Genomic DNA, 12,455 nt, shown 5'->3' with positions numbered 1-12,455 from the left:
TTTTTTCCTAATGATAATGGTACTGCGCCCACGGCTCAGAAGAAGTGAGATTTCTTTCCCAGCTCGAGGGTCAGAGGCTGAGTGCATATAATTGTCTAAGGCAATGGCAATAAGGGGAGGTCTAGACAGGGCATCGTTCCGCTCTGTATGAAGAATTGCGGGCCATTACTAAATCCTCATGCCGATGAAGCGAGGTTGGGTGGTCACAATTCACCACGCAGCTCGCAAAGGAAATATGTGTGCTGACTGGCTGGCGCATTCAACTCTTTCCCAGGGGCTGGACTTCTTTCTACATTTGAGTCTTCCTGTGGGTGTTTAGAACAACTGTGTTTAGGAGACGAGGAAGTTTTGGGATGTTTGAGAATTTATTTTTTGGACCCCTTGAGCCAAATGCTGGCCTTGGCAAAGCCGAAAGACCCTTTTTACGAGGTAATCTGTCATGTCCTTTTACCTTCCATTACACCGAAAAAAGGAAATATGATACTAGCCTTTCCACACCGCAGCAACATTTGTTGTGAACCTGCTCAGCAGACGCCAAAGCTCATGAAGAACGAGCATTCGGTCTGCTCAGAATCCTGTTAATGAGAAGAATCCAGTTAGCTCCCCTAGCCAAAGGGTCAATCAAATGCATACCGCTCCACTTTTTGTCTTTATACGAATTATGTAAAGATAGGTACGGATGAGACACAGTTAGGAATGCACTTCTACCACAACAGGATGGGATCCAAAGCTGATACAGAAATTGATATATGGTAACTACAAGGGCGAGACAAAACTCAAATTGATTACTAAATTAATTAAAGATTCGACTCTTATGTTTCTGTTCTGCCTTTTATGCCCTGAAAAACGTGCCTCCATCCCTCCATCATGTGAATCATAGTTATTCCTCATCCGAATCTGGTTCTACATCAATAATATCGGGAAAAACATCCACAGATGATTCGTCATCCGGATTAACAATTATCTCCTTGCCCTTTCCAGAATCTAAAGTCCCCAGCATGACCATTTCACCTGAAGCGGAAATGCCATCCCCTGGAGTTACAACAACATTTCCCTCTAATCCATCTTCTCTATTTTCATGATCTACAGCACCACTGCTCGATGGATCTGTTTTGGTATCTCTTTCAGCACATTTAGAAGCAGTCGCTATACAAGGAATCAGCACAGGTTCCTGTTGTGGATGTTCTTGAACTTTCCTAGTTGACTCTCCGTGCTTTGGTGATTTCACAATATTAGGATTCCTGTCTTCCATTTCCATGTCATTTGTATCTACTTCAGGTGGCGACGTCTTACTTTTCTCGGTAGTGCTTTTATCTAATGAGTAGTCATGTTCCTTTACCGTGCTAATCGCTCGGGATGAGTCACCGCTCTCTTTGCTGTACTTAGCTTTCTTAACCTGCTCATCTAATGGAGTGTCAGGTTTTTCCTGATTTTGAAGCCACTTGCTATGGAGCTCATCATCATACGAATCAGGCAGAGCAAGCTCGGTCCTTTGTGAAAAAGCAACTATGGGCTGGCCACTAGAGTGCACATTTTCTGCGAATCTGCGGGAAAATCCTCCAAAAGAGTCAGTGGTGGCGGGTGAGTAATCTTCCAGAGGAAGTGCCCGAGGATGAATAAGTACTTCCAAAGCTAAAAGAGCGTGTGCGCAAAATTCAGCTACCATCGTCCCTGTTTCTTGTCTTCCTGCAGAAAACCATTATATACTAAGTCCATGTAAAGGAAAATAGAAGATTTATAAGAGAAGCAATTCAATGGGTGATAAGCATTGATTGCACTAGTAAGGACATGGCGATCTGCATCTCATGATGATGAAATAAGATATGGCAAGGATATGTCTCGCCAGTGAGAACAGAAAACCTAAGCAGAAGGAACCAGGATTGCTTCTGTCGATTAGCTGAGTGCAGGATAGATGGATGTTAATTAGTTTGGGTTGATAGGGATAACAAATCTCAGAAGAAATGAGATAGCTGGTCATTTTGTAAATGACTCCTTTAATCAAATAAGTTATCTCAAATCACCACTATCTAATCTAACCTTTTCGAACCCCTTAGTAATTCGTCATTCATGCAGCACAATCACAAATTCCACTGTACATTCCCTTAGAAGTTCACCAATGATGACTCTGAATTGAACTTTTTCTTTGTGGACTAAAAAAGGACGAAAAGAAAGGATTTCAGGTGACATCTAAAAAGAAAATGCAAAATGAAAGACTTCATCAAAGAGGTATGCAATGAATCAAATAATAATTTCACTGTTAAACATCTAAAATAATACACTATAGATGTATAACAAGGTACACAGATATTAAAGGGAAAAGCAGCCATGTGACCTCACAGTAAGCTTCCATCGGAAAATACTTTCTCCACCTAGCATCTTCCAGTAAAATAAAATGTGCATTTCATAGTGCGCTCCTGATCGAAGCTGCACCCAAGAATAACCCTGCTCATTTATGACTTGATTTGACTTCCCGAGAGGGAGGCATAAGACGGGTGGGTGTTATGAAATTGGCCGATGGACGCGTGATGATCCATCCAAAAGGTAGGATTCTTACAGATAATATTGTTGGACATTTTGACCAAATGAGCTCCAGCCACTGTATACCTTATTAATTATCATATCCCCACTATGGTCTACGGGGAAGAAAAGAATTCCTTCTTTTTGCACACTACCATCAAATTTTGAACATGCTTTTCTGAAGATACTTATTGCCCTCAAGGCTTTCCAGAAAGACTCCTCTTGACAGAATTTGAGGAATAGTTTCAATATCCAATTGTATAAAAAATGAAAATCTCACTAATCCAACTTCGAGCCTAATATTAGACAACTGGTGTAGTTTCCTCTGCATATGAATATAGTTCTTCCACTGTTACTTCTGTCACTATAGCCAATCATATATAATCACATAGAAAGGAAACTATGTGTCCGCCAATGAGAATTACCTCTTTGAAAGAGCTCGAGACCTCTGGCGATATTTGCGGGCCGCACATGAGATTGGGAAAGAAGTGATGCCAATAGTGCCCTCAAGGCAGCAAGTTGCAATTTCTCCATCATAGATATTAGTTCATTGGGCATGCAGATGCTATTTTCCTCAATGTTCCATCCATCATGAACTGAATCTGCTGCTACTGAAATCAAGAGTGTATCCACATTTTTCCTCCAAGAGTCGGACCTCAGAGCACCACCCTGCAATGAACATGTCAAAAGCAAGTTATGGAAACAAGACAAACAGTCATAAATTAACTAAATCAACGACAAAAATGTACGCCTCCTTGATGGAACATCAGATACTTTCCCTTGATATTTTCATTGAAAAAGCTCAGATTCGACACAAAAAAAAAGTGGAAATTTCACATTACCCCCTTGGAACTTCATATGGCACAAGAATGAAATATTCCATAATTTATTCCATTTATCTGTACTGTATCCCCAAAACACATTTGCTAAGTTACAGAAAAAAGTAACTTCGTAAGGTTCAAATATTAAAAATATTTAGTTGGAAAAGAAACTCATCCAACATCATTATATTGATTTATCCAAACAGTCTACCCAGCAGTTTATCTCTATGTCAAATGATGAGGGGAGGGTTCTCTATATGGACAACAGTGCACATTAATGCAGCACTTACCACAGTAAGAAGAACCTCTAATGCCTCCAGTGCAGCTATCTTGACACTGGCAGGTACCACCAGATGATTCTTGGGTGCTTCTCCAAAGCCTGTTTCATTCTTATCCTCTAAAGATCTAGCTGCAGAAGCATGCTTCCTTTTTTTCCTATTTGGGTATGACACTTCATTGGCCCTCGACAGGGTGATGGGAAAAGCAACGTCATTTTGATGATCAGGATTCAAATCAATGAAAACATTGTTGATTACTTCCTGCGTCAGGAATTTTGCTATACCTGCTAAGATGTTATTTCAAGGCAATTACCAGTAGAGCAGAGGTAGAGATATGAACATAAAAAAAGAAAATCAGGTTCTGTAGTAGAAACTTATCATTAGAAAGCAATGAAATGAAATAATAGAACCAAAAGGTGGAACAGAGAGAAGGCAGAACAAATGACTAACTGTTCTCAGTGTCAAGGGCCCTATAAATAATTGCAACACATCAAAACATGGATTGAATAAGTGCTGCAGAACTTTTTAAGCCAATCTTTTTGGATGAAAGCCACAATTAACTTGCATCACTAATATTAGCCCTTATGTGGGTATTCCACAGAAGCAATCTGCAGCAGATTGAGCTGTAAAAGTCACAAAACTCCACAGATGCTGAATTGGCATTTGATTGACTCGTTAAAGTTTAGGTTGGTTTTCACTCTCAGGTTTTGTCCAGAGAGCCAAAACAGCCTTTTGTTTAGGTTTAAAGCCAGACCCAACATCACATACAAATCCTCTTGGTATGTGTGCACATATGCATAGAGATGGAACTCTTTGTTGTCATTGATCAAACACGTTCCTTCCTTACATGTCCTGACAAGCATGACGGCACCATTTACATCGAGACTCAGAATTTAGTTCGCATCTTCCTTCAAGAAAAGGAAGTTCCAGGTGGTACAGAGAGAGGCCAAGTTACAACTGATTCAGAAGTTCTATATTTAATATTTGATCTCTCTTTCCAGGCCAATGCTTTCAGGGGAAGCAGGGTAACAAAATGCTTCCTTTATAACCTAACCCGATAAATAAACTGATTTTATTTAAACAGCCAAAAATGGAAAAAGCATGTAAGTCATAAAAGAAGTGCCTTACCTACACCCATGGACATCAGCAAAGTTCTTATGATTGAGTAGAGCTTTACCCTTAACTCTGGCAATGAGCAGTTCTTGAAATATCTCATAATAAGTCGGACAATATATGCAGCATGAGGCAACATTTGACTGCACAAGAATGAAGACTTGATGTCATTGAACACCAGAAAACAAAGAGAGACCAATGAGGAACATGAGGAAAGAGGACAAGTACATTGCAAGATTTTTCTATATAGAATCATTGTAAAACCTCTGCAATTTTGCAGAAACAAGAGAATGAAGGACAAGCAGCACTTAAAGCAACCCTATCGTTAAGTGGAGAAAAGTGCCACCTACTATCAAACACCTTGTTCTTCTCGCCCTCCAAAAACTCACACTGCGCCTCGGTACATTTTCAGTTCTCACCCAACTCAAGCCAAATCAATTAACTAGCCCACTGTTTTCTTTGTGATGGCTCACTTACAACCTTGCCATGCCCATTATCCAATCACCTTTTAGTCTATTCCTATATAGAGGAAAAACAAACTGTGCCCCAAAGTAGTAGATGCACATTCAATATATCACATTACATAGTTCTGGAGACAAAATCACTGCTTAAGCATTTCAAAGAATCTACCCTAGATAAAATGCTTACTTCGCCCCACAGAAAACTGTAGAAGGGCACTAGACAGAAATGGATTACCTGCGCATTCCTTTTGTCAATCCAATTAGCAGATCCAATGCATCGGAATGAAACATTGGAAGCTCTGAACAGAGAGATTCTTGTTGGGTGGCCGTGACAAAGGGCAATAAGCTTTGAGAGACAGAGCCATCCACCGTTAGCACTCTTTCTATAAGGGCTAACACTGCTTTAACAGGAATATTCACCTGTTCTCACAAAGTAATATTTGTCAAAACCAACAGAAGCAAGAAACAAATATTTGTGATATATTCTCAATCATCAACAGTTCTAAGGTTGCACTTAAAAACCTGTCGTAATGAAGTTGAGAAAAGGTGCAGAGAACATAGTCACTACCTGAACAGGATAAGGATTTGTAAGCATCTCACAACCACAAAGTATAAAAGCAGACACACTGGATGTTAGCAATCTCTTCGGTCTTTTTGTGGCCTCAACAGCTGCTTTGTCAGAAGAGTTCCGACATCCTAAGGGTGTTGGGGGATCTTTTCCTGGTGGAACCAATAAGTTGACAATTTTGGTGCTTTTGGTTTCTGCAATACGAAAAAAACATTAGTCCCACCACCAGATTTCCTGCACTAACACCAGATAATTAATTAATTAATGTATGTATGTATGTACGTACGTACGTAAGCACGCACGCACGCACTGCTAACCTTCCTCTAGGCATTGAAAGGCATCATTCAGATGACTATTGATTAAAAGAAGGATCTTCCGCATCAGTAAAGACCAGGTCTCCTCATCTCCTTTTAATTGGGGAAGAATTGATAAGCAGTGAGCAAGCTTCTGAAAGGTGAGCAGCAGAAATACATTAAGAGAATATATACCTCAGAACAACCAATCTTCTCTAAAGATTGCCAATCAATCTCACACAAGAAACAAAGAGCCAGAAAAGAGAAGCATACTTGCCTTTAACAAGCAAGTACTGCACTTCCCTGACATTATCTTTGAAGCAATAGCTGACTCGACCTGCAAAATGCAGAGGAAGTATGTCATAGAATGAATGATTAATCGAAAAACTAACCCCAGTTGGGAGGTCTAGCCCACTACTGCAAACTATTGCTTCTTCACATGAATCTGACAACTGGCTTTACCTCGTCCATTGCATTACCTTACCACTCTTTTCACAGTTGATATTGGGACCACATAAGATTGTTATCTATATGAGTTCAGAAGTATAAAGTGATTCTTAAGTCCTCAAGTGCTTTAACATACACCTATAATCTCCCACTTCAGTATGATAAAAAGAACCAACAAGGAATGTGTAACAGCAGCAGCAGTGCAAATATCCGTCGTTCAAATCATTTTCAAGAAAAATCTTTTCACAAGTGCTTACATATAAAAGTTAAATTCAATTTTGAGCGGTTACATTTCAAGCCAGAAGGCAAACATGACTGTGCTCTCACATCAGGATGCCTGACAGAAATGAATCTGGCTAAAGTATACCCGGAAACTCACACTGTCATAATGGCGATGGATGGCAGAGGGAAAGTAACATATAATGGTGCACAACATACTAGTTCCTCCATCCTGCAAACATCACAATAGCAATAGCATTTGGAAATACAAAAAGAAGGCTAAAACTTCCATCAGATAAACATAATAAACATTACCAAAAAGAAAGTGTTTGGCATTATTGTGCTAAAAACTGTAAACGCGTTGAAAGCTCTGAGAGAGAGAGAGAATCGTCATCACTGACTGCAAAATGCTATGCAAGAAATGCCAAGCACATGGCAGGATTACCAACCTAGATTTGATTTGCACTAAACAACACGAGTTCAATTACAACAGCAGTCTATGTACTTCCCAAATTCTGAAGAAGCTGCATTGTACTTTTTACAGTTAAGACCCCCCGTTTCACAATTGTGTTAAGGGATGGTCAAGTGAAAGCAGACACATAGCCACTAGCCACTTGCATTGCATAGCATCAAGTGTGAAAATGCGGTTTACTTTCCCCGTGGCTACATATGTTGCAGCCACGATGTGAAAGACCGGTAAATTGCTAATGCTACAAGTGCACAAGCAAACTGCAGTAATCCAAAACCGTAAGGACCATCACATTCAGACCCACCAAAAGTTGTGTTAGCTGCTTTCAAGATCAGAAGTTGGAACAATTTTGCCTTAATTCTATCCACAAAATTAACATTCAGAAAGAATGACATGTTTCAAGTTGCATACAAGCAAAGTATTGCATTACACAAAAGCATCACATTAGAAGTTGCAATCCCGACAATGTAAGATCTCCTAGAATGCCTCCAATTCAAAAACCATCATTTTGTTCAATTCCGTAAGTGTAAAAGCTCCCCAAAGTAGATTGCATAACATTGGCATAATGCGAGTTACCAAGTTAGGTATTTCATGTTTAAGGATAAATCAAGAAACTAGACATAAAGCACCAATTTGTGCCCTGAGTAGAAGAGATAACTTTTCCAAATTGCCGTTGTGAGCACTTATATGAATCATAGGCTTAAATGACAATGCTTTGAACAGCAATTACAACATTTACAACCTTTAAGTTAATCTAACAATCACATGAACAAGCACAAAGGCCCTTCTCCACCTTTCAATTTGCAGAGTTTAAAAACAAAAGCAAAGAATAATAGATACTCAGGTTCACATTGTAGAAAAAGCAAAAGAAGATAATTACTAACCCATAGAGCCTCCGATCCATCTTCATCTAAAAGGTTCAAAAATGGTTGAATTAGCTTCCCAGAAAAACTAATACCATCTTTCTTCACGTTGGGAAACTGACCTAACCTAGTCCAGGAAAATAAAGCACATTAAGACTAAACAATGCATCAGGTAAACAAGATCTACGGTTCTTGCATTGTTCAAGGCCAACTAACAGGTGGTGGCATAGATGTTGGTTGAAGTAACTATTTTATTAAAAATGCTTGAATGGAGTCATTATCAGATGTCACTTTCTCATGGCCTCCTCCTTTTGCTTTTTCTGTAGTTTAATGGGAAATGATCAGTTAATCTCATAAAAACCTTCTGTCGATTAAGGTTTTCAATATCCAATAACCTCAGCAGGAACCTTAAATTACCTCACATTTAAAATGAAGCTAAGTAATTTGTTCTATTAAGGAAAAACACAAGGATCATAACGCCACTAGTCAATAGGATTGAGAAGATGTGACTAAGAACCATATTTATCAAATGACAACATCATCATCGTCATCAGCAACTAAGCTGCCTTCATCTAAGTTTGGTTAAATATACACCTTTATACATGCATTCTAGGCAACAGCGTGAAAAATATTTTCTATGTCAAAATGCAGATATCCCATCATTCACCCCAGTAGCAATCAAGATGGCTATTCCTTGAAAATACAAGTGCCAGTGTTTTCTGAATTTTTGGATCTTTTTATTGCAGTTAGTTTAGCATAAGTCTTGCACACACTTGATGCTCTTTGTGAAAAGCTAATTGTAAATGAAAAATCTTCTTTATAAATCCTTCATTGACATTCTTGATAATCAAGAAATAATATATGAGATATGTGAAGTAGCAGAGGAAGTTGATCCAGATGCATTTATCCTAATAATGAACTCGTCAATGACGTCTGGTAACACAAAATCTGCAATTATTTGATTCTTACCATAATACAGTGCCACGCTTTCTTAGGTTTCGACAAGAAGTAGTGGATGAGTTGGATTTTCTGAATCCATAAGTACAAGGACAAAGGGAAAACAGAAGACAGCTCACCTTGTAAACAAGTCCGAAAGTGAGGCAATGGATGCCACTCTCACAAACTTGGAAACCCCTGGTGCCTATCAAAAAGATGAAAGAAAGAGGGTTTTTAAACTCCAATACCAACAGTATGCGCCTCTTATCAATTTCTAAAAGCCTAGCGTCATATCATCAATAATTACTGACTAGAATGCTATCAAATTACAATGAAAAGCATGGATTTTCTCAAATATGGTGCTATGTGGCAAATTACGTTGGATTGTGATTTTTGTCCTCAATATACATGATATGACACTAAAATTTTCATTGACGATGCATTTAACAAAAAGCACTACATTTATTGCAGGAGCCTTTCAAAAGATTACTCTTGTTGGTATTGCAACTTGTGCAAAGAGATGCATTTAGAAGTGCAAAATTCATAACAACAGTCAGCATCACTTGGAGACATCCTTCTTACACTTTTATGACTTTCCTTCTGCCTTGCCTTCTCTTTCAATTGGGTCTTATCATGCAACAGAAGTTACACAGTACTTTCCAAAAGCAAAAGATTAAAGCTTCCACAGAGACGCTTAATCTCTACGCATTTAATAGTTTAAAAAGCCACTGCCCAAGGGCAACAAGGTATCGATGACTGGGGTTTGTTGGTTTTACATCAAGACAACACCAAACGCAGTCGGTCAACCACAATGTCCCTCACCCGAAAAAGAAGAAAGAGAAGAAACAGGAAAATAAAGGTATAATCACAATACAATTCAGATACCTGAACATGCGCATGAAGTTTCTGATACCAAGAAGAATAAGATGCCAAGAAACGGTGAGAGCTGCAGTCTTGGCAAGTTATGCCCAGCAAACAGACTCCTGCCCAACATTTGTCTGGCTAGAAGAGAATCACATGCTCAGATTCATAGATACTGATACAACAATTCCAAAGTTCCAAAAAAGCAATTGCAAAGCCATTGGAAAAGGGTCTCCTCATCTTTCACAAACAAAATCTGTGTTCCGCCAAGGGTATACGTTAATTCACAAATCCAACAGATCCCATCTTCTACTTTACATGTAAGCAACAAAAATTTCTTCACCAGGTTGCAACAGATTACCCAAGACAGCAGAAAAAAGTACCAAGTCCATCGAAAAGGAAGAATAACCTAATAAAAAAAGTACATTGAACCTAATTAAGCAGCAAGCAGCCATTTTTATCCTTAAGCAGGCATATTCATCCTTACTTCCCTTGCAACTTGGCCCTAATACTTCTTCCTTTTCATCCGTACAACAGGACAGCCAAAGAACTTCATTTTGAATGAGCTAGCATATAGCATGCAATTCACAATGCTAATATGTCTCATGCTGCCAGCCTAAACTACAAAAGCATTCTAACAGGGCAAAAAGAAAAGGAAAAAAAAAAGGAACTGTAGTCAAACAAAAGTATGAGCTTCCATAACCGCCAAGCCAACATCATCACAAAAAAGAAGACAAGGCGGAGATCGGTACCACGTCGCTAGACACCAGGAGCAGCAGCCGGTCGACCCAAGCATCCACCGCCTTCTTCCAGCTCTCGACCAACTTCTTGTCCGTGGAATCCTCGACCGACTCGGACAACAACTTATGGACTCTGAGCGTAGCGGCCACGCTAGCGAGCTCCGAGGGGTCCGAGAAGGGACGCGAATCGTCCGGGACATGCTCCCTCAGGAGCGTCGCAAGCAGCCGCGGCTTCAGGGAGATGTCGTACATGTTACCGAAGTTGCCGTAGGCTGCCATTGAGCACCAAGGTCCAAGCCTGAGTCGAAGATGACAGTGACGGAGAGAGAGAGAGAGAGAGAGTGGGGTTTGACACGGGTTAAGAATCAGAGGAGCGGCGGGAAGCGCCGGCGGCAAGGGGCAAACGTCGCGGGGTTTTGGGTTTTACACAAGAAACCGTCGCACAGAGAGAGATTTTGTAGTTTCAGTAGCGGAAAAAGTGGACAGTCACTGAACCTGACCAGGCAAAGCCCAAGCCCAAATGGGAGGATGTTGGGCCTAGTGAACTTCGGCCCAGTAAAAGAAAGAAAAGAAAAGAAAAAAGCGAAAAACGGAAAGAATTTGTAATATTAATAATTACTCAATACGACGACTTTTTTTAATTACAGGCTGTCCATGTCAAATCATTGGCTGTGACATGTGGAACGGCTAACAATGATTAGATTACAACGATAGCGATTTTCGGCCAATTTATGCCGAAACAACATTGGAAAATCATGAAAGTGTTTAGATTACATCGACCAAATTATAAAATTTATGCATGTATTTTTTCATCATATTATGCCCGAATGAGCACCCCTATAATATGTTTAAAATTGATTGGATAATTTTTTTTTTAAACATTGGTAACTTAGGGTGCGCGAGGTAACACTTCCGGTAGCGAATTTTTGCTACGTAAGTGATTCTAAAGTAGAAATCTGTTTGGTAATGTAACTTCTGAAATAGAAATTCGTTTGGTAAAAACTTTTACTCTTGAAAGAAATTTCTACTTTTGAAGTAAATTTTTACTTCTGAAGTTGTTTTTCCCATAATTTGAGAAGCTAAAAAAAGTAGCTTCTCAACTCAAGAAGTACTTCTTGGATTAAAAAAAAAAAAAAAGACCTCACAAAGTACTTCTCGCCTAACATCTTTTCATTACGCCATCACTCTTTTTTATCAAGCCTGCCTCCACCGACTTTCGTCGTTGTCCATTGTCGGCCACCGACACCCACCGCCGCTGACAACCGCGGACCATCGCCATCGCCAACCATCGCCGGCCACCGCCTATCGCCGCCCGCGACATCGCTAACCGCCGACCATCACCCGCCGCTTCCCATCGCCCGCCACCCACCATAGTCGTGATCGTCGACCATCACACATTGCCCCCCATCGCCTGCCACCGGCCGTGATCGCCGACCACCGCCGCCACCAAGCCACCATCTCTGGGTGCCGGAGTAAAAAATAAAAAATAAATTATTTTTTAAAGAAATTTAAGAAATTTTTCAATGGTCGACAATAATTATTCATAGAAGATTTTCTGTTATTAATGTTTTAGGAGTAGTTGTTTTCAACCGTTACCAAACGAATTTCTATTATCGAAAATCAACTTCCGGAGCGTAAGTAGAAAAATCAATTTCTACTTCTAAGTAGAAGTAGAAAAATCAACTTCTGACCGTAAGTTGATTTCTAAAGCAGAAATGTTGTCATGTGCGCTCTTAAGCTGCACAAAGACATATTTGTAAACTACTTAAATAGTCAATTATCTTGGAAAATTTTAATACTTTCGTAAAGAATTGTTCACCTTGTTCAGCATATAATTATCGGTAAATCATCAAAAGAGCTAGTACTTTT

At 39.6% G+C, this 12,455-nt stretch overlaps 1 protein-coding gene across 1 annotated transcript; it reads right to left on the bottom strand.

Annotated features, from left to right (window-relative positions):
- Nucleotides 1–678: 678 nt before the first annotated feature.
- LOC115738179 (proline-, glutamic acid- and leucine-rich protein 1) lies at nucleotides 679–11,016 on the bottom strand. Its single transcript, XM_030670714.2, has 13 exons — nucleotides 10,599–11,016; nucleotides 9,871–9,987; nucleotides 9,126–9,190; nucleotides 8,071–8,176; nucleotides 6,878–6,949; nucleotides 6,329–6,388; nucleotides 6,076–6,205; nucleotides 5,759–5,952; nucleotides 5,426–5,610; nucleotides 4,745–4,872; nucleotides 3,629–3,900; nucleotides 2,943–3,186; nucleotides 679–1,686 (listed from the first exon to the last, which is right to left on the bottom strand). The coding sequence occupies exons 1-13, from the start codon at nucleotides 10,863–10,865 to the stop codon at nucleotides 881–883; spliced, it is 2,646 nt and encodes an 881-aa protein (XP_030526574.1). The 5' UTR covers nucleotides 10,866–11,016; the 3' UTR covers nucleotides 679–880.
- Between the last annotated feature and the right edge of the window lie 1,439 nt (nucleotides 11,017–12,455).

The sequence above is a fragment of the Rhodamnia argentea genome, chromosome 8 (genome assembly GCF_020921035.1).
Source record: "Rhodamnia argentea isolate NSW1041297 chromosome 8, ASM2092103v1, whole genome shotgun sequence".
Taxonomy (NCBI): Eukaryota; Viridiplantae; Streptophyta; class Magnoliopsida; order Myrtales; family Myrtaceae; genus Rhodamnia; species Rhodamnia argentea.
Note: the sequence above shows the minus strand (reverse complement) of the source record. Positions and strands in the feature narration are given on the sequence as shown.